Genomic DNA, 23,452 nt, shown 5'->3' with positions numbered 1-23,452 from the left:
GGGCGCGCGCGTGCGCGCGGGGGGCCCCTGCTCCGCCCAGGGGCGGGGCTTGGGGCGGGGCGGCCCCGCCCCCTCCGGCGGCCGTGCGCGCGCGGGAGCGGAGCCCGGGGCCGGCGGCTGAGGGAGGCGCGAGCCGCGCGGAGGTGAGCGGCCCTGCCCCGCCCGCAGCGGCACCGGGCGTGAGGGGAGCGCTGCGAACGGGTCTGTCCTTTTAGCCGCGGGTCTGTCCTTTCTAGGCACGCGTTTCGGACCCCCGAGCCTGAGGGGTTTGGCTGAGGCGGGGCGATGGTGGTGGGGAGGGAGCGGGGCGATGAGCGCTGCGGGCGCTGCCCGGGAGCTGAGGCGCCCTGGCCCCGTCCCAGCGCGGCCGCCATGGGACCCCCGGGCGGGCGCCCCTCCCACAGCGTGTGCTTCTCAGCACGCTCTCCTAGAAAACTCCGCGCTGTTGGGAGCGGAGGGTGAGGGACGTGACCGACCAGCTCCCGAGGAAAGTCTGGGCTGCTTCGAGGCACCCGAACCCCGACCTCAGCCCTCAGCCCCCCGTGCGATGCCCTTGGTTTGCGGTGGGACGGGGCCTTGGGGTTCGGGTGCGCTTGTGTGGGAGCGCTCAGACCTGACCTGTGGGAGAGATCATTCGTGGAAAGTTTCTGTGCTTGGTCCGGATGTTAAAATGTAGCTGTAGCCATAGCTCTGCTCGCTGCTTGGTTTCCCTGTGAGAAACTTTCCTCTGCTCTTAGCCCGCCTCTGAGAAATACTTGGGTGACAGACAAGTCTCACAAATTAAAAGAATGTTCCTCTGTGTTCCGGCAGGATCTGGTTTTGTTTGGCATTGAAAGCCTCTCATGGAGAATGCTTGAGCAGGAATCAATGATATCACTGGGCAGGAAACACTCTTGGAAGGAAGAGCTGCTATCAGAGCAATCTTACATGATCAAAGGCTCACGGATAAACTCTTCACTAGCTAAATACATCCTAGGTCACAGACTGTTTTATGGACTGAAATACAGATGTTGCAGATACTAGATTTTATTTTTGTCTTACAATTTCACTTGAGAGCCATGTTATCCAGTTTTTGTTTTGTGTCAGTAACCAGGGTGCCAGGTTTTTCTCAGCAAATTTGGCTTCATGAGAAAGGACACCAGATTGCTTCAGGGTTTAACATCTTCAGTCTGTAGCTCCCATCAAACTCAAATGAAGTTAAAATCGTGTATGGTATATATGGTAGCTTTGAGAAGAAAATCCCCACATTGAAACAACTTTGCCTTGTGCTTGACACAAAAAGTTGGGCTTCTGCTGTCTAACACTGGGCAGTTTGTTTTGATTCCAAGACGTCTCTTTGCTGGGAGGAGCAGACTGAAGGGAGCTGCAAACTGAAGCAGTTTGGTGTAATTTCACACAAAGCTGAACTTGCTGACAAAATGTGCTTGGAAGATGGAAAGAATCAGGTAGTGATAATTTCAAATCCATGGAAAAGTGCAAGTGAGCTAGGTAAGAGGTGGCTGAGGGCTTTGGGAGTGGGAACAGATACCTTGTGGTAAGAGGGTGAGCCAGGGGAGGGGCTGGAAAGGGGAATTGAGCTCTTTATCACTTGCAGATACAGCATATCCTGACATTTTTATGTTGCCACAGTAAATCACATGATCTCCTGAAATCATGCAAGTTAGTGGTTGGTGAGTCTTTGTTAAGAGACTTTTTTGCACAGAAGCATTAGATAAGAAATCTTTAAAATTTTTTTTGTGCCTGTTTTATATTTCACATGCAGCTACATATGAAAATGTTATATTGGTAAACAGAAGGTAGAATGGCTGAGTCTGCAAGCATCTAGATAAAAGAGGAAGAGAAAAAGTTTCATTTTGAAGCTGTGAGCTCTTTACAAAACACTCAAGCATGGATGGAAAGCAAGCATGGAAATGCTCAAGCACTCAAGCCTGGAAATGTTGAGGAGAGAGAAGCTTGAAAAGAAAAATAATACATGAATTAGGGTTTTTTTGGCTTTGAAGGAACCATTTCCTCTAAAGAGCAAGGTGTCTCTTAGCAAGGTGTTTGGTTAGTTTCCAGAAAGGATGTGGATTTGAAGACTTCAGAATGGTTTGTCACACATCTGGTGCCTTCAGCCCACATTCATGTTGCTTGAATTTCTTGTCTGACTGCGTTTACAGGAGCAATGGTAGCTGAAAACTCTGCCCCTTGTTAGTACAGAAGAGTCAAATGCTTGTGCTCTGTGAAGGAGCTGGCACTGTGTCACAGTCTGGACATCCAGTCACATTGCTCCTTTTTCAATTTAGTGTGTAACAGCAGGTTTTACACTGGTGTGTGGGTGAGTTTTTACCTCATGCAATTTTTAATAAGCTGATAAACATTATTATTTTTTTCAGATTTTTTCCTGTCCTTCCCTAAAAATGTCCAAGGTAAGAATAACACTTTTATCTTCCAATGTAACAATGGGAAATACATTTTTTGGTTTTAAATGTCAATCTTCAATGACAAATTATGCAACTTTCATCTGTTTGATGGTGAAGGGTATTTGAAATTTACTGTCACAATATTGAAAGATGAGTGATGTAAGACATAGATTAAAGTAGTTTCATGCAAGTATAAATCTCTGCAGTTAACTAATACTCTTGGAGGGATTTAATTTTGGTCAGAGTTGTATAAAAGCTCCCTGGTATCTTCATTGAAACTTCCTTTCTGCAATTTTGTTTTGAGCAGGCATCATTTAAGGAAATGGTGGTTTAGATTTAATTTCTTTCTTTACTAATAGAATCAACGGGTTTCTAATAAAGTTCTTCATTTAAAATATTATATCCTAAAATATTATTGTCATGCTGGGATTCCTCTAATTCTTGGCCCCCAGCATTTGATATGATGTTGGTAAAACATCCACGTTGGTTTATTGGAGAGAAATGAGTGATAAAGGGTGCTTGAGTAATGTGTTTGAAGAGGGAACTAAGAGATGTAAGGATTTCTCTGCCATATCTGTAGCAGTGAGCATTCTAAACACTATTGTGTAAATTCCCCTTCCCCACACTTGAGGAGAGCTCTCTGAGGAGCACTTCCAGCAGATGGCTTTCACTTCACAAATTGCTCAGTGTTTTCCTTTGGATGTGCTAAAAATGGATCAGGAATGGTCATCTTTTTATTCAAGTCCATAGAAAACTATTTTAACTGTGTGTGAGGACTGTTCAAAAAGTGATTAGTGCCCACAATTTTGTCGTAGTTTGATAAATAAGTATTTGTGAGTTTGTTTCTGTTTTACTTAAGGTGATCTTGGCTGGATAGCTGAACAAGTGAAGCTTTGTTTTTTAAGCTCTAGGTCAGTGTAGTTGTTCTGCACTTCTTTGTGAAACTGTTGAGTAGCAGGAACTTAGGAGTAGCTTCCTCTCTGTCACATAGCTTCAAACATTTTGAGTTAAGTGAGGAAAGCAGTTATACAAACTACTAAGTCCTGAGTGGTTGCTTATTATTGTCTTATTTTATCTTTTTTTTTAAATTTCATTTTTAGCAACAGCCTGCTCAATTTACCAATCCTGAAACTCCTGGCTATGTTGGGTTTGCAAACCTTCCCAATCAGGTTCACCGAAAGTCTGTGAAAAAGGGGTTTGAATTTACTCTGATGGTGGTTGGTAAGGAAGCATTTTATAGTTTTTCTCACAATTAGTACTTACTCCCACGGAGTTTGAAGTTAAATCAAATGTTACTTGCACTATTTTAATTCTTCAGTCAGAAAATTTCCTTTACTCTTGCATTTAGATTTCTTTTATATTTTGTTGATTCTTGCAGCAGCTGTTTACCACATTACAAACCATGCTTGAATACATTAATAAGTTTGTGGGTGAAGAAATTGTATTGTGCACTCCAGCAATCATTCCTTCCTTCCTTCTCCCCTGTCCTACAGGATTCCAACACTCCATTTAAAACGTAGTTTAGAGCTGGTTTTGCATTTGAATACTGTCTTAGTTGTGAGTTTTCATTAAGACACTGGTATTAAGGAGATCATTCTATTTAAAATGTTGTTTATGCTTCTTTAGTTCAAAACAATCTGAACTCTAGTCTTTTCAACCCTTCCAAATACTCTTGTAAGGGTGAGAAATACTGAAAATTTGACTAGTTTGTTTTGATGTGAGCTGTTACTTTTTACTTTGATCATGATTTTATGTTAGCAGTTGTAATCTAAAGTGTTATTCTATTTGATAATTCACTGGGAGTCTGTGTTGATAAATAATCTGATGTCTGCAGAAATACCTTGATCCTATGAGAGATGGGTTGCTGTTCTTGAAAATTAAACAGACTCCCAAATCAGGCTTGGGTGTCTTCTCTGTCTCTCTGTGAGCCATAACTTGTGAGTTTTGGTGTTTGAACTCTGTAATTCTTGCTTTTAAATAGGCTTTCACAAAAAGTACCCTAATAGAATTAGGCTCTTCATTACTTGGCACCACAAGAAATAAATCCCATTTGTGTGCTAGATTTGCCTAAGAGAGATCACAGTGGGAATGAGCAGGAGAGGTGAGATAGTGCATGATAGGAGGTGTTTAACTTCTTAATGGTTTTGGATTTCAGTAGTTACAGGGAGAGCCTATCCTCAAACCTTTCATTACTTTTGCCAAATGACAGCCCTAGCACTGCTTTTGTCCTACTTTTGTATTTTGTTCTTCAGTGTTGTACAGGGTTTGCCTTTGTCTTTGCCTCCCTAGAATTTTATTGCAGTTTTTTACTGTATGTTTCATTGGATTTGGTTTGGATGATGCCATAAAGGATATCTCATAAAATCTAAGAGTAAAACCAAACTATCAGTAACTGCTTCAAATTATGCTATCTACTGTAACTCTTCAGAATTTACTGTTCAGTGATCCTGGAATTCTGAACAGTTTTGAGAAAGGAAAGATCTGCTTTCTGTGCTGTAGCTAAACTAAACTTCCAGATCTCTTGGAATTCTAATTGCAAACAGTGCCACGTAAAACAGTTCTGGAAGAAAGCAATGTAAAATTATACAGACCAGCAGTTGTTTCTAGTCTCTTGTAAAATAGAAATTGAGGAGAAACTATATGGTGTAAGAGCAACAGAAAGAGAATTAATCCACCCATGTTGGAGTGAAGTGGGACTTTACTGTTGTTGCCTGCCAGTATTTTAAGGGATTAATGAAAACTAAAGGAAGAGGACTCGGAGAAAAATAATTTCATTGAAAATTTGGCATGGTATTTTAAGATACACAAGCAGAGGGAGGCAGCTGATGTAAGATAAAATAAACTGTGCTTTAAATTGTTGATTATTTCAACGGTTTGGAATGTGAATGCTTTCTCTTCAAATATGCATGGAGTTTAAGTATGCTCTCTTGTGGGCTGTGTCACAGTGCCTGTTTGGAACTATCATTTTTCATTAAGTTGCCATCCTCCTTCATTTCTGAGCAGGACAATACTTTAAAAGCTGCCTGTGCTGACAGAATGCTAATCAATGATTTGGCTGTTTTACACAGCTTTTGGTTATGTTTTTTTTCTCTGCTATTGTTTACTGTGGTATCTGAAAATATGAACTGGAGTTTGTAAGAATTTGGCTGCTTGGCTGTGTTGCTCCCAAAGAAATCCCAGTCACTTGTGTTTATTTTGATGTTCATTCTCATTATTAAGCTATGACTTCATCTAAATAGTTATTTCACTTAAGAGTCACTAAACTGCTGTAGCCAATATAATCATTGACAGTGGCTATGAAAACTGATTTGGTTTATGTGTAATGTTTGCCCATACTGAGACAGTGGAATGTGGCACTGGATGAAATCATCTTTTTCTGGTTTTGCTGAAATGATTTCATGTGACTTTGAGTTACTCTGGGTGCATGTCACCTTCACTGGTGCAGGCTGCACTGGCACAGTCTGATCTTGAAAGCTGCATTCTGTAAGGCATTAAAAACTGCCAGCTCCTACTCAAAGCTTCATTTTAAAACAATTTCTGTCCTTTTTTTTTCTGTTGTTCAGATGTTTTTGTCAGATTCATATTTCAGTGTTACTCAGAGATCCTGTGGCCCATCATTTTCTAACATTTATTTTTTAAACTTTAATCCTATCAACACCTGAAATAAAACTGAAATCCTAGAAAAAGGTCTCTTCAGTGAACTCAAGTACTGAGCCGTTTCAAGTTGCTGCTCTTTTTATGCTATAAACATTTGTTCTGATTAAAATCTTGATCTTTAACGAGTCTAAATTCTCCTCATGGCCATCAGTATCTCTAGAACAAAAATATACTTATGGTACAATTTGGTAATCCCGAAGTTCATCAGTATAAAAACATTGCTCAGTGGCCATATTCCTCTTGCTTTGAGTTCTTGGTTGCCATATTGGCATAAAAAACCAGAAATGAATCCCAATTTATGTTGCCTGGCTGTACAGAAGTTCAGCAATGCATTTTTCATTGTTTAAATTGATGATAAAGCCTTGACAGGATATGGCTTCTCACTGGGTATGATATTTCACAGTCTGGAGTGATAACAGAAAAACTTGTCTTAAAAACTCAGGAGACATGAAATGGGAAATCTTAAGTCTAAATGGGTCACAACTCCACTTGACTAGCAGCATTAATTACAGATCATCAGTGAAAGCTCTGGGAAAGTGCATTACAAAGCCCAGATGTAAAAATTGGCTTTCAACCTTTTTGTGTAAACTAAACCTTTTTGGCTAATCCAAAATTAGAATTTGTAAATTCTTACTTTGAAAGAAATATGAAAAAATCTGTAGTCAGATGATACTGCCAGATACTCTTGAAATTATTTATGTAAATATGTTGAAATTATCTTTGTTTGGATCACAGGTGAATCTGGATTAGGAAAATCTACGTTAATAAACAGCCTCTTCCTGACAGATCTCTACCCAGAAAGGATAATCCCAGGAGCTGCTGGTAAATACATCTTTGCTCAATGGTTTTTGGAGTTGAATACTTTTATCTTTGAATTTTGGTAACAGCCAGCAGTGATTTCTAGCTCCAGTAGTTTCTAATGTATTTCCTGACACCTGAGCTGTTTGATAAAACCATTTTCCTCTGCACCCAGGATGTCTGTGAGGTCTTTGTTTTTTAGTCCTTGGGTGTATTCATATTAACACCTAGAAATTTGATCCCTTCTTTTGCTTAAAGACAGTCTTTGTGTTACAGTAAGATAAACAATCGACTAAAACAATGAGAGAATTTATTTAGTTTTTAATCTGTTGCAATTGTAAACATATGAATTGTTTATACCTGCTTGCACCTTAATTCATTTGCTATGGATTGATATTTAGTGAATGAGAACTTCACTTCCTATTCTTCATTTCCTTGTCCTATTTTTGTTATGTTATTCAAGGTATGCAATAATCCAGCAAAAGAGAATATGGTAATAAAATAAAAGATGTGATTTTTCTCTTTTTGCTACCTGTTGAATGACTTGCTTTAATAGTTTTATATATTAGCTGATGATTACTTGTAACTTCCAGCCTTAAGAAAAAAATCCATTATGTATAATTTTGTATTGTTCTCCCAATACCTATGTTTTGTCTCAGTCCCTTTTGCCTTAATTTCTACATTATTTTTAAGAAAATGAACTGAAATCTATATGAAATTTCATATAGTCCTCTAATAACACTGAAGGAATTTATTACTGAGTCTTTTTGTTATCAGGCCTTAGAATGCAATCGCTGGAATAATATTTATGCTGTTTTATCTACCAATTCATCTTTGGAGCTTATCTCAGGATGCCATGCTCTCAGAGGCTGGAATCTGCAGGATGGATTTGTTGTCTTTCAGATAAGATTGAGCGCACTGTGCAGATCGAAGCCTCCACGGTGGAGATTGAGGAGCGGGGCGTGAAGCTGCGGCTGACGGTGGTGGACACCCCGGGCTATGGGGATGCCATCAACTGCCGAGACTGGTACGTGCACACTCTTGACCTGGCTGTGGAGAATGACAGCTTTCTTCTCTCTCCTGGAGGGTGGAAGTGTGCTGTGTGTCTGTGAAATGCTGAATTCAAGGTGGGATTTTTTGTTTTCTAATTTTGAGGAAGTTTAATTTCGGTTATGAATTAATTCCAATACATGTGAAGAGGCATCAATAACTTTGACGCAAAATAACTTTGCATTTTCTTTCTTTGTTAACTTCCTTTTTGCTTGAAAGGTCTTTAAGTGAACAGTGACCTTGAGTCTCAATAATACTCTAGGAAAGTAAATTACCTACTCTTCAGTGCAAGCAAAAATCCACCCCTTGATCTTGTCCATATTCACTTGAGCATTCTCAGATTCTGTGCCTAATTTTTCAGTGCTTTTCATCGTCTTAGATTGTTTGTTAGGTTGAATTAGGTTTTTTTTACAAATTTACATTATAGTAAATACTGAGAAGTAATCTTGACATCAATAGCAATCAGTTTTCAATGGTAATCCCTTTTCCCACGTCTCTCAAACCCCTGAACCTCAAGGCAACCTCTGCCTTTCCCCATAATTTTGGAAATTAAATTTGCCAAAAAACTGAAATTCAAGACCACAAATGGTAATCCCTTTTCCCACGTCTCTCAAGGCAACCTCTGCCTTTCCCCACAATTTTGGAAATTAAATTTCCCAAAAAAGTGAAATTCAGCTTCAAGACCACGCGTCCTCTCCTGGTGAGCCCAAGGGCTACTGCATGAACAATCTCCTGTTTCATTTGTTCAAAAGCTTGTTGTTGTTCAGGACTCCACTTAAAATCATTCTTCTTCTGGGTCACATGATAGAGAGGCCTTACAATCTGAATGTACTCTGGAAGATGCACCTTACAAAATCCCACAGCACCTGGGAAAGCCTGAGCTTCGTTCCTGCTGGTCACTGGGGACAGAGCTGCTGTCTTGTTGACCACATCCATTGGAGTCTGACAATGCCTATTTTGCCATTTTATCCTAAAAAATGGATTTCCTGAGCAAGTCCCTTGACCTTACTTTGTTTTATGGCAAAACCAACGTTCAGGAAGATTTGGATTGTCTTCTCCCCTTGCTCAAAAACTTCCTCTGCTGTGTTTTCCAACATGCTGATGCCATAAATTTACTGTGAGTGTTCTGAAGCCTTACACTTCAGGAGTAACATCAGCCCTTCTGTTCTCTCTGAGGGCATGCCCACTGGAAGCTGGAGCTGCATTTATGCTTGAAGAATTTCCTGTGGTGGTTGTGCTTCCTCTCAACTCCTACACCCCTGCTGCTGAGGCAGTGGTGGGTTTTCCATCCCACTTCCTCATGTCTTTGCTGTGGTCATGCAGGTAAAACCACAGGTTACCATGTGGTGTACATCCTGTCTCTTGAGGATGGGGGTGTTTGCTCCCCACAGCAGACAGGCCCATACTGGTGGAGTATGGACCATTTCCTCTCTAGTTTGCTAGAGTTTTTCAAATCTCTTCCTTATCTTGGACAGTCTTTCCACAGCTGAGGTGCAGGTTGGTCGGGAAGAAAAAAATTATATTCATGTTGCCAGAGTTGGGTCACCTGAAGCACTGTTTGCTCTCCTTCTTTTATTGACATCAATGCCAATGAGTTGACATACAACAGTGGAGTGCTCTGTGCAAACTTCTGCCACATGGATGTGTACAGTGGGCCTCATCTGGATCTACAGGGGACTGATGGTTATTTGGACCCCTATAGATTGCCTCCAGCACTGCTAATTCTCTCAGGTACTGGATAGCTTCTTCCAAGGCCTTCCACCTGCCTGGTCACACCATTAGATCATCCTTGAGACAATACCTCTGCCTCATGCTCGACAGAAGTCACCATCACAGCTGAGAGTTTCTGTCCTCTTCCCAATCCCCTTGTCAATGCCCACATCCCAGGACAGGGATCCCAGTTGCTTGGCTTCCCTGTGACCTGGTTCCATATGGTGGGACACCATGTCCTGGTACCAGAGCAGCCAGGGTGCCAGGGTCTCCCCCAAATGGCAGCTGAAATCTTTTCACGTGTCTTGCAGCTCATCAAGGATAGCAATTGGGTGATTATCTCTGGCCCTGCCTCTTCCTCCTGCTGTGAGGGCCCTGCTTCCTCTTCATCCTTTCACATCCTTTCATCCTGCTTCACTAAGCAAACTGATTTGGCCTTGGATTTCCTCAGTGTAGGGGCAGCTGTTTGTGGCACAGTTGTGGCAGTGGTTCAGCTGCAGTTGGAATGGCCATGGTGCCTGTTGCTCTGCTTTCCTCCTCCTTGCCTGAGGGTGCTCTCTAGTGATGAGCAGTGTCCACTAAATAAAAGCCAGGGCTCAGCACACTGCAGTAAGTTGCTCCTCTCTGGAGTTGCCCCCTCCTGTAGATCTGGGCCAGAACCAGGACAAAGTTGGATATGAGCAGGCAGTCCCTGAAAGCCATTAGTATCCCAGGCTGCATCAAAAGCAGTGTGGCCAGCAGGCTGAGGGAGGGAGTTCTGCCCCACTCCTGTGAGATCTGCATGCAGCTCTGGGGCTCTCACACATGGCAGACATGGACTGTTGGGGCAGGTGCAGAGGAGGACCGCAAAAATGATCCAAGGGCTAGAGCAGCAGTAAGGAGAGGCTGGGAGAGTTGGGGTTCCATCTGAAAAAGAGAAGATCCAGGGAGATCTTGCTGAGACCTTGAAATGTATCAAAGGGGCTCACAGGAAACATGGAAAGAGACTTAATACCAGGACCTGTAGTAGCAGAGCAAGGGACAATGGTTTGAAACTGAAAGCAGATTTAGGTTGGATGTAGCAGAGATTTTTTTTCCAGTCATGATGTTGAGGCCCCTGGCACGGTTGCCCGGAGAAGCTGTGGCTGCCTCATCCCTGAAAGTGTTCAAGAGAACCCTGGACTAATGGAAGGTGTCCCTGCCTATGAGAGTAGCTTGGATATAGGTGATCTTTAAAGGTCCATTTATGATTTTAAATCAATTTGCAACAAGAACCTTAAAATATATTGAAAATGTGTGATTAATGTTAATCAAGATAGAAACACTAAGCCAAGAGAAATTTGTGGTAGAACTGAGGTTGGTTTATGTATATTTTATCTTTATATACATATGTAGTATGCATAGTAGCTTGTTATTCTTTGTTATTCTAGAATTCCAATAAAATATTAAGATGTGCTTTTCTATTTTCCCTGTTCTGTAGAATCAGGAAATTATTTTTTTTTTGTCCAACAGAAGATTGGGTCACCAGCAGGGTATCTTAGTGGCTTAATATTACCTTTGAAAGAGTCCTGAAGTTGTGATTCCTCAAATGTGTGTTTGTTTTACAGTTTTAAGACCATAATCTCTTACATTGATGAGCAGTTTGAGCGATACCTACATGATGAGAGTGGATTGAACAGAAGGCATATCATAGATAATCGAGTTCATTGCTGTTTCTATTTCATTTCACCATTTGGTCATGGGTAGGTGTTTCTCTGTCATTTTTTTTTACATTATTTTATTTTAGAGAGTTGGTTTGTGCCTGGTGACTTAAATTTTCAGAATCAGGTTGCCATTACTTAAGCAACTGTTGTAACTGCTGACATTAATTGGCTGTGTTCTTTCTCTCTGTGTAAAGAGAGATATTTATGTTGGAGTGAAAATAAATTGGTAATTTAGCGTAAAAATAAATTAAAATTTTCCGTATTTTAATTTTAGCCTTAAGCCTCTGGATGTTGAGTTTATGAAGGCCATACACAACAAAGTAAATATTGTACCAGTGATTGCAAAAGCTGATACACTTTCTCTGAAGGAGCGAGAGAGACTAAAGAAAAGGGTGAGTGTTTTTGTGGCGTGCAGAAATGTGTTGTGAAGAGAGGGGCATTCTCCTTAACCTTGCTCTGTCCTAGCTGAGGAAAATATAATCTCGTGCACAGTGGAGCATCACTTAATATGTAGTTTGATATCCTGTAAATTATTTTATTATGTATTTAACTGAGAAATTGTCCTTAGTATGTTGTTTGCAAAATGGCAGTCTAGCTACATTTACAATTAGATTGGATGAATTTTGAAACTTTGGAAAAATATTTAAATACATTTGCTGATGGTAATTGCTCTGTTCCATGTTTAATCAGTCCCAAAGCAGAGATAGTATCTGCATATGTAATATACATATGTATGTTTGGGTTTTTTACCCAGTCAGAATTCTGGTGGTTCAAAAATGGGATTTTCAGAGATATTTCTGGTTGTGATGTTGTTTTTCTTCCACTGTGTTACTCCTTCTAAAGCCTTCCAGTTCTGTCTTCCAGAGGCAAGACCTCTTAACACATCCAGTCATGCAGGACTTGCTGCTGTGTTTGCTGGGAGGAGGTGGGATTCAACAAACCATCATGAGCTAATAACAGCTATGAAGTTTAGAAAGAAGTGTTAGAATTAACTTGGCAAAGACATGCTCCAGTCTTAGCTCTTGCATAGAAAACTTTATGATTTTTGTCAGTTATTCTGAAAATCCTTATAGCTATCTTACCCAATCTGGAATAAAAATAGTGACTTTATATATACTATACTCTAGTAGGTATGTTTAGAATTCTGCAGAAATAAAGACTGTTCTTTTATAAAGAGCAAAATTTGAGGTCTATGGTAGATGGGTTCCTGGTGCAGATACCATTACTGGCAATCATGAAGAAAAAAGTATTTGTAGTGTCTATATCTCAGTTTTTCAACCACTCCCACCCCACCTCCCCCCAAGCAGTAATTCAGAGGTAAGAGCAAAGAAGTTAAACTATAAAAAGCAAGTATAACTTCTAAGTCAACACCTTTATTATCACCAAAAAATTTGCAAAGGTTTAACAAAGCACAGTTTCCACAAAGGATGGTGGTTTTGTGGATGTTCTTGTTTATATGAAAATCCATGGCAAGTAGTTGTTGAATATCATGAAGAAATATGGTGTTTAAAACCAAATCCTTGTTGAGCAATTTGGATCAGTAAGATAAATCCACATTTCTTAAGAGACTGTGTATTAAGTAATTTTATGTTAAGATTTAAAATTACTGATTCTCCATGTATATTGTGTCGTTTTCTTTTATTGCTTATCTCAGATTCTGGATGAAATAGAAGAGCATGGCATCAAGATTTATCACCTGCCTGATGCTGAATCAGATGAGGATGAAGATTTTAAAGAGCAGACCAGACTCCTGAAGGTGTGACTGGTTTCATAGGTTATATACATAGATAATATATTGTATTTTTTCAGACTGCTCAGATGGCTTCAGAACAAGACCTGCAATGTAACCTGGAGTGAGTCACTGTGTCTCTGCCCAGGCTTCCCTAGCTTGGAACATGGTGGCAGCAGTTACTTTTATTTATTTTACACCTTTAATTTAAAATAATTATAAACTTATTACCATAATATGCAGTGCTGAGCAGAACAAGAGTTGTTCTTGGAGTTGTTTGTCCTGGTTCATTATAAGTAACTTTTGCACTTTTGGCTTTCAGGCCAGCATTCCATTTTGTGTGGTGGGGTCCAATCAACTCATTGAAGCAAAAGGTAAAAAAGTCAGAGGTCGTCTCTACCCGTGGGGTGTTGTTGAAGTGGAGAATCCAGAGCATAATGACTTCCTGAAGCTGAGGACCATGTTAATGTAAGTTAGAAAATTGCAATTAAAATGGTAGTTTAGAAAACAATCACCAAGATAATCAAGCACTGCACTGGGGGTTTGCAGCAGTTGTGTAGTCCCTGGACACATGCAGAATTTGTGTGGAGAAGGCCACGAGCAGCCTTGACCTAGCTGAGCTAGGCCTAGTCAGGGCTTGGACCACACAGGACCCACAGGTTCTCTGAGATCTTAATTACTCAGTGATTCTGTGAAAATAATGGTTTGTCTGATTCTTTTGTTTAATTTGGTGTATTGCTGCTCAGATGCCTTGGAACATAAATTTCAGTGTACCTATAAGTAGATCCACCTGCAAGGGAGCAGACTTGAAAAGCCCCCTGCTTGTTTTTTTTTTTTTCCTGGTCTTTGCTACTCTGTTTCACCTGCTCAGACTCATCAGAGGCCTCGCCCAGGAGTACAGCTCCTGTCAGGCAGTCTCAGGGCTGGGGTGGCCTCTCTGTGTCTTTTATTGCACCAATTTAACTGAAATTAGCTTTAAATTAGTATGCTAAGTGGGCGTGCATGCTGAGCTCATTGATCCAAGACTGTGCTAAATGCAAGAGCTGCTTAAACAAACTGATGTGACACACGGATGTTTTATCTTTTAATTACTTTGCTTCCTCCAGCACTCACATGCAAGACCTTCAGGAGGTGACCCAGGACCTTCACTACGAGAACTTCCGCTCCGAGAGGCTCAAACGAGGCAACAGGTTGTCATCTCATGGTTCCATGCTGCCTTCTACTCTTCTGAATTTGTATTTTGCTTTCTCTGTCTCACCTACCATTGCATTGCTTAGGATTTGGTAGACCAAGGGCAGCTCTGTAGCTCCAGTCAACATCAAGTTCTATTGACCGGCTTACAAAGAGTGTAACAAAAAATATTTGGTAAATCTGAAGTGGTCGTGGTGGAATTAGGGAATTGTGGGAATAGATCTGTGCTTTGGTCTGAGGCTTAAACACAGTTGGGTTGGAATGTTGCAGGTACTAAGTGAGACAGATGTCTATGATAAATGTTGTCTTAAAAAAATCTGCAAATTAGATCAGAGCTGATATCTTAAAAAGAGTGTGGGTTTTTTTCAGAATCAACAGAATATTTGGATGGGGCCTTTAAAAAGACACAAAAGATAAAATTTTTTGCAGTGCTTTATTAAACATACATAAATAGTAGCAGTCACAGGGTAATGACTGTTAGCCCTGTTTTGAGCTGGGTTGGGTAGGACACAGCTTTCCTGGGAAGAGAACTGGGCAGTCCACCCCATTTTTAAATACAATAGCAGGGTCTGTAAAGATGAGCTGGGGAGTTCTTGTGGGAAACTGCATTTCCTGGTTTCGGTGCCTCAGCTGCGTCTCTTCTTACGGCCACTAGAGGGTTCCGAATTGCACATTTTGGGGGCTTTGGGGCCTTTTGCAAAAGTTTCTCCATCAAGCTGTTAACGGACATTTTGTAACATGTCTGGTCAGTTTTCAGCAAAAGGAGTTTTCCTTTTAGAGTTTTCTGCCTGTAGCATTGGCCTACAAGAAAGATAAAATGCTCTTGTCTCCTGATTTTAAATCCTGCTTTCTAAAATTCAAGGTAAAAGTCCCCAGACTTCCCAAGTTCTGTCACCTCTTATCCAATAGGTCTCTATAAAGACCTTAGAGGTAATGTGACCTAAGGTCATCCAATTTTTAGAGGATTTCAAGTTGCTGTTAAGTTGGGTATGTGAAACTGATGTTTTTGTACATTTTCTAGTTAAGTGGCCCATATACCATGGCCATTGCTTTCACATTTCTGAAATGGTACTAGAACATTGTTAGATTTACTGTGAGGGTAAATTTCATGTGAGTTCATTTCAAGCTTGCACTTCTGCTACCAGGAGTGCTTGACTATAGGTGTTTGTTAACTGTACTCACAAATGATTTCAGAGGTTTTGGGGCACAGCATATTTTTTTACAATGTATTTATTTACAATAATTTAATTATTTTTATTTACACAGGATTTTTTGCAATGTATTTCTCTGTTAACTTTTTAACACACACCAGTTTGTTTGCTTTGCATGTTTGATGGCACTTGCTTGATTAGCTCCATTAGAAGAACTTCCCTGTTGTGACATGGAGAAGGAGAAAAAGTGGTAGGAAATCCTGAATAAAGCCAGGTGGGAGGCAGTCACTTCTCCCAAGTCACAAGTGATGCAATAACAGGAAACAGCCCCAGGTTGCACCAGGGAGGTTTGGATTGATAAAAGGAGAAATTTCTTCACAGAAATGGTGTTTGGGCACTGGCCAAAGGGCAGTGGTGGAGGTGCCATCCCTGGAAGTGTTCAAACTGTTTGTGGATGTGGCACTGGGGGACGTGGTGCAATGGTGAACACAATGATGGGTTAATGCTTGGACTCAGCAATCTTAGAAGGTTTTTCCAACCTTAGTGATTTTATGTTTCTAACAATATTAATATTATTTTAGGAAAATAGAAGATGAAGAAGTGAATAAAGACCAGATTCTGCTTGAGAAGGAAGCAGAAGTAAGATGTCAGAACTTTATATTCTTGTAATGGGGGAGTTTTTGTTCTTTTTTGCTACTTTAGAGCAAATATTTGTATGATCTTGAAGACCAGATTCTGCTTGAGAAGGAAGCAGAAGTAAGATGACAGAACTTTATATTTTTGTCATGGGGGGGGGGGGTTGTTCTTTTTTTGCTACTTTAGAGCAAATATTTATATGCTCTTAGTAATTCATAAAGGAAAAACTGTTATATGCCAATATAAAGTTATTTAAGGTTCACTAAGAGAACTGAATGAGAAGAGGTGAGAGGAGACTCAGGATAGGGATTTTTTGGCTCAAGTGGAATGTGGTAAAACATGATTCCACTGTAGTGATCAGCAATGGATGTAACACACACTGTGTGGGCAAGGAGAGCCATCCTCATGGAGCAAGGGTTCTACAGTTAACAGATTGGGACAAAGTCAGTTCAGCTCTGCAGCAAAAGAGAGAATGATGGCAAAAATGGTTAGAAATAAAAAATTAAACTGAAATTCTCATTCTGCCACCGTGACAATTTATAATGCATAGATCTAATGCTGCTTTTCCTGTTCCTCTAACCTATAAAGGTTATAGATAGACAAGACTTGAAAAAGTGCAATGAAAAGTCAAATGTGAGCAGAAAGGCTGAAGTGGAGAGCTGAAGCAGGTCCTGTGCTAGGGTAGATGAGATTAATAGCCTTGTTGAGAAGTAGATGACAGAAGGGAAAGGGTCTAACATGATCACAGATGGCAGGACAAATGGGAATCTACTACACAAGCAAGAAGCCATGGTTAATGGGATTAATAGATGGGTGATTTCAACTAAAAAGCTACTTCTAACATAGTCTGTTACCCTAAAATGCAATACTCTAAAACTGAGTTTCTACCAAGTTTAATAATGCTTGTGTCTCACTGGGTGGTTTGTCTGTAATACTTGCTTCCACCTGCCATCCCTAGCAAGGGAGTTGGGGAATAATCCTGACAAATTTTTTGGAGGGGATGACAGATACAGGAGTGGTTTGGAGGGACATAACCAGGCTGCTTTTTTTTTCCTGATAAACTTTAGGAAGTGTAAATGCTTGGTCAGTACTTCAGAACCATAGTTTTTATGCATGCAATGTCAGAGACTTCCACTTTGGGATGCTTAAAAATCCCTCCCACGCTACAATAATAAAGTCTATGTATTTCAGTCAGTAAATGCCAGCCTCTTCAGTGATGAAGAGCAGTAAAAGAAGATGCCATAACCTGAGTACATTACCTGTCAGATAAAGAAAATGCAGATAGGTGATCCCTCTTTAATAAAAATAAGTATTAGAGTGGTGACAGTGAAGAATTATGTTCTGAGGTGAGATTGGGCTACAAAATTCTTTTGTGCTGCTGTTCCAGCTCCGTCGCATGCAGGAGATGATTGCAAGAATGCAGGCACAGATGCAGATGCAGATGCAAAGTGGAGAAGGTGACAGCAGTGCAGTTCATGGGCACCATGTGTAAAGTCTTGGGTAAGATGCTGAAACAGCCACCTAAGGGACTTCTCCTTTAGCTGTACTCTAATGTGCTTGGTATTAAGAAGTTTTGGAAAAATTGTAATGAGATGGGTTTCCATAGGTTTCAGTCTGAATTTTAATTTATAAGGATTAACTGCTGTTTGCAAAGTTAGATGGCTTGGAGTCAAACTAAACAGTGTGGTGGTATGTGTGTATATATATGAAAATTTCCCAGAAAGTCAATACAATATATCCTGGTAGGAATTATGGAAGAACTCTTTGAAATAGTTTAGCTGGGTTTCTTAATCTCATGATGAAGTCATTGTTTACTTGTGACTTATAAAATGTGTGCAGTTCTTTCAGGTTTCTTAATGTGAGAAGACTGCTGATCTGAAATGGTATTTTCCTGTCTTGTTTTTAGATGATTTTATCCCCTGACTCACAGGAGACCTTCTGGAGCTGGATTGCAGTGGTGGAGGACAAAAGGATGCCTCTTGCTTCCATGTGATCTGGAGCTTGCTGTGGAGTTTAATGTGGGACTGTTTTGTGGTAACATCTTGTGAGATGGATTTTATAACACGTAGTCAGTTGGTATTTTTATATATTATACACATTTGACTTTTATTTTCTTTAGTTCTTCTTTTCTTGAGGTTATTTTAAATTTCCTATTAGGGATACAAAATAGTCATTGAAAGTTTTCTAGCCTGATAAGCAGTAGATAATAATATTTTTAATGTACCTTATTAGCTCCTTTCTTTTAACTTTGTATTCCATTTAGAAATGAACAGCTGTCAGTGATACCTTGTTCAGTGCCAGGTAAGAGTCACCTCACTAAGGCTGCACCCCTGCAAGGTTAATTTTATAAATATTGCAGTGTTTACATGTGTGTGTGAGACCAGCAGCCCTTTGTCTCTGCTCACAGCAGAGGATTTCCTTGGCCTCTGCAAAATATCAAATGAAAATTCAAGCATGCCTTGTGTCTTAGCAAAAGAAAGAAGAGGAAATGCCTCTGTGAGAGGCACACTGTATGTTACATGACAGGCATTATTTCTTCTAGATTTAACCTTGAGGGTTATTGTTTTCCTAAAATCTCTTACTCTATTGCAGCTAATTTTGAAGAGTTTATTGTAGGCCATCACAAATCACTCCTGCCATTTTCTGGCATTATTGTCGCCAAGTAAACTTGCATAAAGCTGATTTTATTGTTGAATGAGGTAAACTCCAAAGAGTAGTTTTCTATGCATGGGTGTTTCCTATATCCAAGGATAAGAAGTTCTATAATTCCTAATAAGTATTTTCATACTATTTTTAGGGCATTCTAAACTGTTACATTAGTAAAAATATATATTAGCACACTTCTCTTTTTTAAAGTGACCTGTTCCTGACAGGATCAATGCAAACTGTATTTTAAGTTCTTGCTCCAGGATGGAGTCAGCAGTATTACTTCAGGAGAGACTCTGTTTTCTTTTATCAGGCCGGGGTCACTTTCTTCATCCTGGTAGCAAAGGAGACTGTTTTTATCTTAGCTGGGCTTGTGCTGCAGATCATGCCTCGTGTTGTATTTGCAGCAAATAATCAACACAACTGCCCAGGTGGTGGCTGACAGGGCAAGCAGTGACACACCCTGGCTTGTTTGCTGCTCCTGATAAAGCCAGCAATCAGATTTCTTCATCTGATCTATCACAAAACATCCTTATCTGAGCAGCTAATAAACAAATAGATAGAATTGCAACTTCTTTTGGCTCTTTGAGCTCAGGTGCAGCTGTGACTTTTATATTCCTGTGAAAAAAAAATAGAATTTCTACAGCTAATGTATAATTCCAGTGGTGCTTCAGTGGCTAGATTAAATATAAAGCTATTAATCAACTGAATTTTTTACCTGCCTGAAACTACTGTTCTATGTTTGAATCTTTCTAAAAATGTGAAGTAAAACCCTACACTGCAGCCTTTGCTGGGGAACTGTAGCTCTCTCTTCCAAAGTAATTGCTATCAAAGTTTGACGTGACTCATTTGACCTTCTCTAACCTTGACAAAAGTGAAAATTAGAACCTTTTTGTATGCACAGAAGAGTTAAATCCCATTTTGTCAAATCTCTACATATAAAACTTAGATGGAAAAAATATGTGCTTCTAAATTCTTGAATTGCTTTTTCAAAAGAAGTTGTAGGACCAAAGTAATGTAGCAGCACTGTCAGAGAGCACTCCACAACACCTTATTTATTTCTATTACCATGAGCCTGTACTTGAAGAAAAACTGTGAAATGTAAAATGTCTGCACAGGGGCCTGGTGGTACTTGTCACTCTCACTGTGTGTATTGGGTTGATAGGGTTTTTTCCCTCTATTTTTAACATGGGAACAAGAGCACATTGTCCATTTTTTTTAGTGCTGTTTGGTCACCATCTGTGAAATTATTTCTTTGGAATATTTACATATCAATTAAAATATTTGATCTGGATAAAGCATTTCATGTGATTATTAAGCAAAAAAAGTAATTGATCTAAAAATTCAACAGGAGAAATATTTTTGTATGTTGTTTTGGCATTTAATGGGAAAAAAAACAAGTTTGTGGTACTAGGCATTTTAGCTGAAATACTCAAGACAGGTAATTAATTACTGTTTCTTCCCAAGCCTTTGGGACAATTGTTCATAGTGTGCCTGATGTCTCTGAAGGTCTAGTTCTCCTTCACTTTTCTTGGCATGGTCTTGAAATGGATGGTTTTGTGCTAAGGCATGAAAAGCAATACTACTTTTCTCAGAAAAACTTCTGATAAAAGAAGGAAATGAGTAGCAGAAAGGCTTGGGGACAAAAGGTAGACTCTGTTTAGTGGCTTGCTGAACTGGCCACAGTTCTTTTTATTTTACTGTGTTCTGATGGTTTTTACTTTAGGAGTAAAAATACTTTTGAATTTGCAGAGCTTTATACTTGGTAGTAAAACTTACTAGTTCTTGGTACAAAAACCTGTTATAATCTATGTACTACAATTAGCTAAAACTGTAATAAAAATGCTAAAAAGCTGTTTTGTGTTTATTGTGATTCTTTATTATACTCAATATTAATTTGTGGTGATATGTTGGAAATAGTGCCCTGTTCCAGCCAGGACAGGGTTAATTTTTGGACAGCCAGGAAGGGCAGGGTTGGAGTGGCAGTGGGGTTGAGCTCCATAGTAAGCATTTTTCCATGTGAAGCACTCTCTCTTTTGTATCCTTTTTGTTATTTAATGTGGTTGCTATTACTGCTCTTTTTCTTATCTCATTGCTGTTTCCAGTAAATTGTTCTTACAACATTTTGTTGTTCTCCTCTCCATCCCAATGCAGAAAAGAGGGAGAGAGGAGGAGGGAGCAAGTGATTGGCCTGGTTTGGAGTTTCAGTGAATTGTTCTTACAACATTTTGTTGTTCTCCTCTCCATCCCAATGCATAAAAGAGGGAGAGAGGAGGAGGAGGGAGCAAGTGATCGGCCTGGTTTGGAGTTTCAGTGGGAGCACTAAACTGGAGAATACAATTCTGAAATCAGGACAGCCTTAATTCAGCCCCAGTGTGGGGCACAAAGCAGTGAGATAACAACAGATGTGCCCAGAGCAGGTTGGAAACAGGTTTGATCCAAGCATTTTCTGTCTGTGGTCACAGTGTGGGTGTGGTGCCTAACTCTGTGTGTATTGCCATAGATGCTCCTCATGGGGCTTTTATCAGGGCAGGGAGAGCAATCAGCATTGATTTATCGCTGTACTGTGGGGTGCCACTTTATGACATGATAACATTGAGGACAAGGAGGGTCACTTGATGAGTATTCAGTGCTGCTATGCAGGGAGAACAGGGAGGTTGATTTTCCCCAGCTTTTCACCCCTTTTTCCTCCCTCCAGCCTGTTACAACAGCTTTTGAGAGTTTTGAATTCCCTTTGTATGTTAAGGAAAGCATGTTCTTCTTGCTGAGTCTGCCAGGTCTACTCAGTGGGCTCCATACCGTGTTGAGAGTCAGGACAGACATTTCTAGGGAGGATTCAGAGATCTGCCCCCAAGGATGACTAAACATGCATAGCATGGGAGAAACTGGGCCAGGTTCTGGGGAAATTCTCTGCTACTGTGGTTTGGAAGTTCACCCTTAAAGAAGTACAGGAGCCTTTTAAAGTGACAGAATATTTGCAATGAGAAACTCCAGAGAGGAGAACCTTGCAGTGTGCTGAGCCGTGGCTTTTCTTTACTGGACCCTGCTGATCACTAGAGAGCACCCTCTGCTGAGAGGGAGGAAAGCAGAGCAGCAGGCACCATGGCTGTCTTTAGACTGCCTCCCTTCCTTTGCTCCTTCCATTTGGGATCCTGCCAGCTCCCAGCATTTTTCTTGTATTTCATCCATACTTTTGGGGTAGCATTTTGTAGGTTCCACTTTTCCTGGTTAGAGTGATGGTGGCTTGTATGCCCAAATGTTCCCTTTTCTGAGGAGAGTAATTCAAGTTCACTCCCTGGCCTCTTCAGCAAAAAATGAGGAAAAAAATCATTCAGAGCCTTTTCAGGTGGTTTTGAATATTAGGATGGTTGGGCTGGAGATCAAATTGACACTGCTTGCTCCCAGGCTTCCCATTTGTGTGACACCTGTGGACGAATTAGTCACACCTCTGTCTTCATACACACTCTAATGACCTCAGAGTGAGCTGCTGAGGAGAAAGCTCTCCTGTGATGTGAGTGGAAGGGAATGTTTGGCATTCATTAACAAATGCTACCAATCCATACTATATTCAGAAGGCATTTAGTAGGAAATCCTCTCAGGACTGAAAGAAATTAAGTTCAGATTCGTGGGTTGTAACTTGGATGTCAGTTGAGTCCTTTGCTGTTTCTGTCTCAGTGCACACAGTGCCTTTTTCAGGCAACTCTCCTGCTCCACACTGCCAGATATTGCCTGGATCTTTCTGAGTATTTGGACAGGGCTGAGCACACCTTATGTGTCTGTTTTGTTGGCTTCTCTGTGGTGCTCTTGCTGGTTTATCTGGCTTCTGGGCCTTGGAGAAGGATTTCTCTCAGCATTTTGCTAGCTTGTTACACAGACTTAGTGGTTACAAAAAGAAAAAGAAAGTGAACAAAATATCTATAAACCTTTGTTTCCTGACATCTGAGTAAAGAAAAATGAGAAATGTAACTTCTCCTGCCTTTCTCTGGACACTCTGTAGTAGATCCTGAAATGCTACATGCTTTAGGGAAGTGTGTGAACTAGAGGACAAATGAGGTGGTAATTACTTGGAATGTGCAAGAATATAATCCATAAAGGCTTTGGGAAGAGTTGAAACTATTGCTTGGAAGGACATTGTACTGGAATTCAGTGCAAAGGACTCCATGAAATGATGTGCTCTTCCCTACTTGCTGTTTTCTCTCCATGCTGTGTATGGAACATAGCTCAAAGAGCTTAACACAGAGCTCCTGCTGTCAGAGAAAGCCAGAAAGAAATGCTTAAAGGATTCCTGCAGTGCAAGAAAGCTGTGATTAAAACACTTCATAACTCAGCTTGCCATGGAGATTTTCCCACAGCCCACGATTCCCAAGGGCAATTTCTCAGGAGAGATAACAATTTGATGAGCAGCTTGTTGTCCTGAAGCCCTGTTGCTGCCATGTCTGCCACCTCTTCCCAGAGATGCTGAACAAGACATGTGGCATGTGGCTGGCAGTGCAGGTCATTTTACCAGTGAAGCAAATGTTGTCCCTGTGCTGGACCAACCCTTGGTGTGTAGTTTCCTAAAAAAATTCCTAATCCAAAAAATGGGAAGTGCTGCCACCTGCTCATGTGTTCTTTTCTTCCTTTTCTATGAAGACATGAAGGGTGCTGGCACCAGGCTGTTGTCTCAGTGCCCAGGTGAGCCCATGTGCAGTGAAGTTACATTTGATGTCATTGCAGGTCAAGCCCAGAAAGTGGGAATGGAGTGTGAGGAGGAAGAGCTTTGTCTAAGGAGTGCAGTGATGGCCAGACACCCTGGCAGTG

General features: G+C 40.5%; 1 protein-coding gene across 2 annotated transcripts; it reads left to right on the top strand.

The window, feature by feature from the left end:
• Positions 1-75: 75 nt before the first annotated feature.
• On the top strand, positions 76-20,507 carry SEPTIN2 (septin 2). 2 transcript variants are annotated; one of them, XM_039728035.1, is made up of 13 exons: positions 76-143; positions 2,376-2,408; positions 3,503-3,623; positions 6,795-6,881; positions 7,761-7,884; positions 11,204-11,338; positions 11,574-11,691; positions 12,954-13,055; positions 13,351-13,496; positions 14,135-14,218; positions 15,952-16,009; positions 17,394-17,506; positions 17,913-20,507. In XM_039728035.1, the coding sequence occupies exons 2-12, from the start codon at positions 2,400-2,402 to the stop codon at positions 17,496-17,498; spliced, it is 1,089 nt and encodes a 362-aa protein (XP_039583969.1). In that variant the 5' UTR covers positions 76-143; positions 2,376-2,399; the 3' UTR covers positions 17,499-17,506; positions 17,913-20,507. The 2 variants fall into 2 exon arrangements, with proteins under 2 accessions (XP_039583969.1, XP_039583970.1); XM_039728036.1 differs by having other exon boundaries at positions 76-201.
• Positions 20,508-23,452: the final 2,945 nt, after the last annotated feature.

Source organism: Passer montanus, unplaced genomic scaffold (genome assembly GCF_014805655.1).
Source record: "Passer montanus isolate IOZ18808 unplaced genomic scaffold, ASM1480565v1 scaffold63, whole genome shotgun sequence".
Lineage (NCBI taxonomy): Eukaryota > Metazoa > Chordata > Aves > Passeriformes > Passeridae > Passer > Passer montanus.
This window is presented reverse-complemented; position numbering and strand designations above follow the sequence as displayed.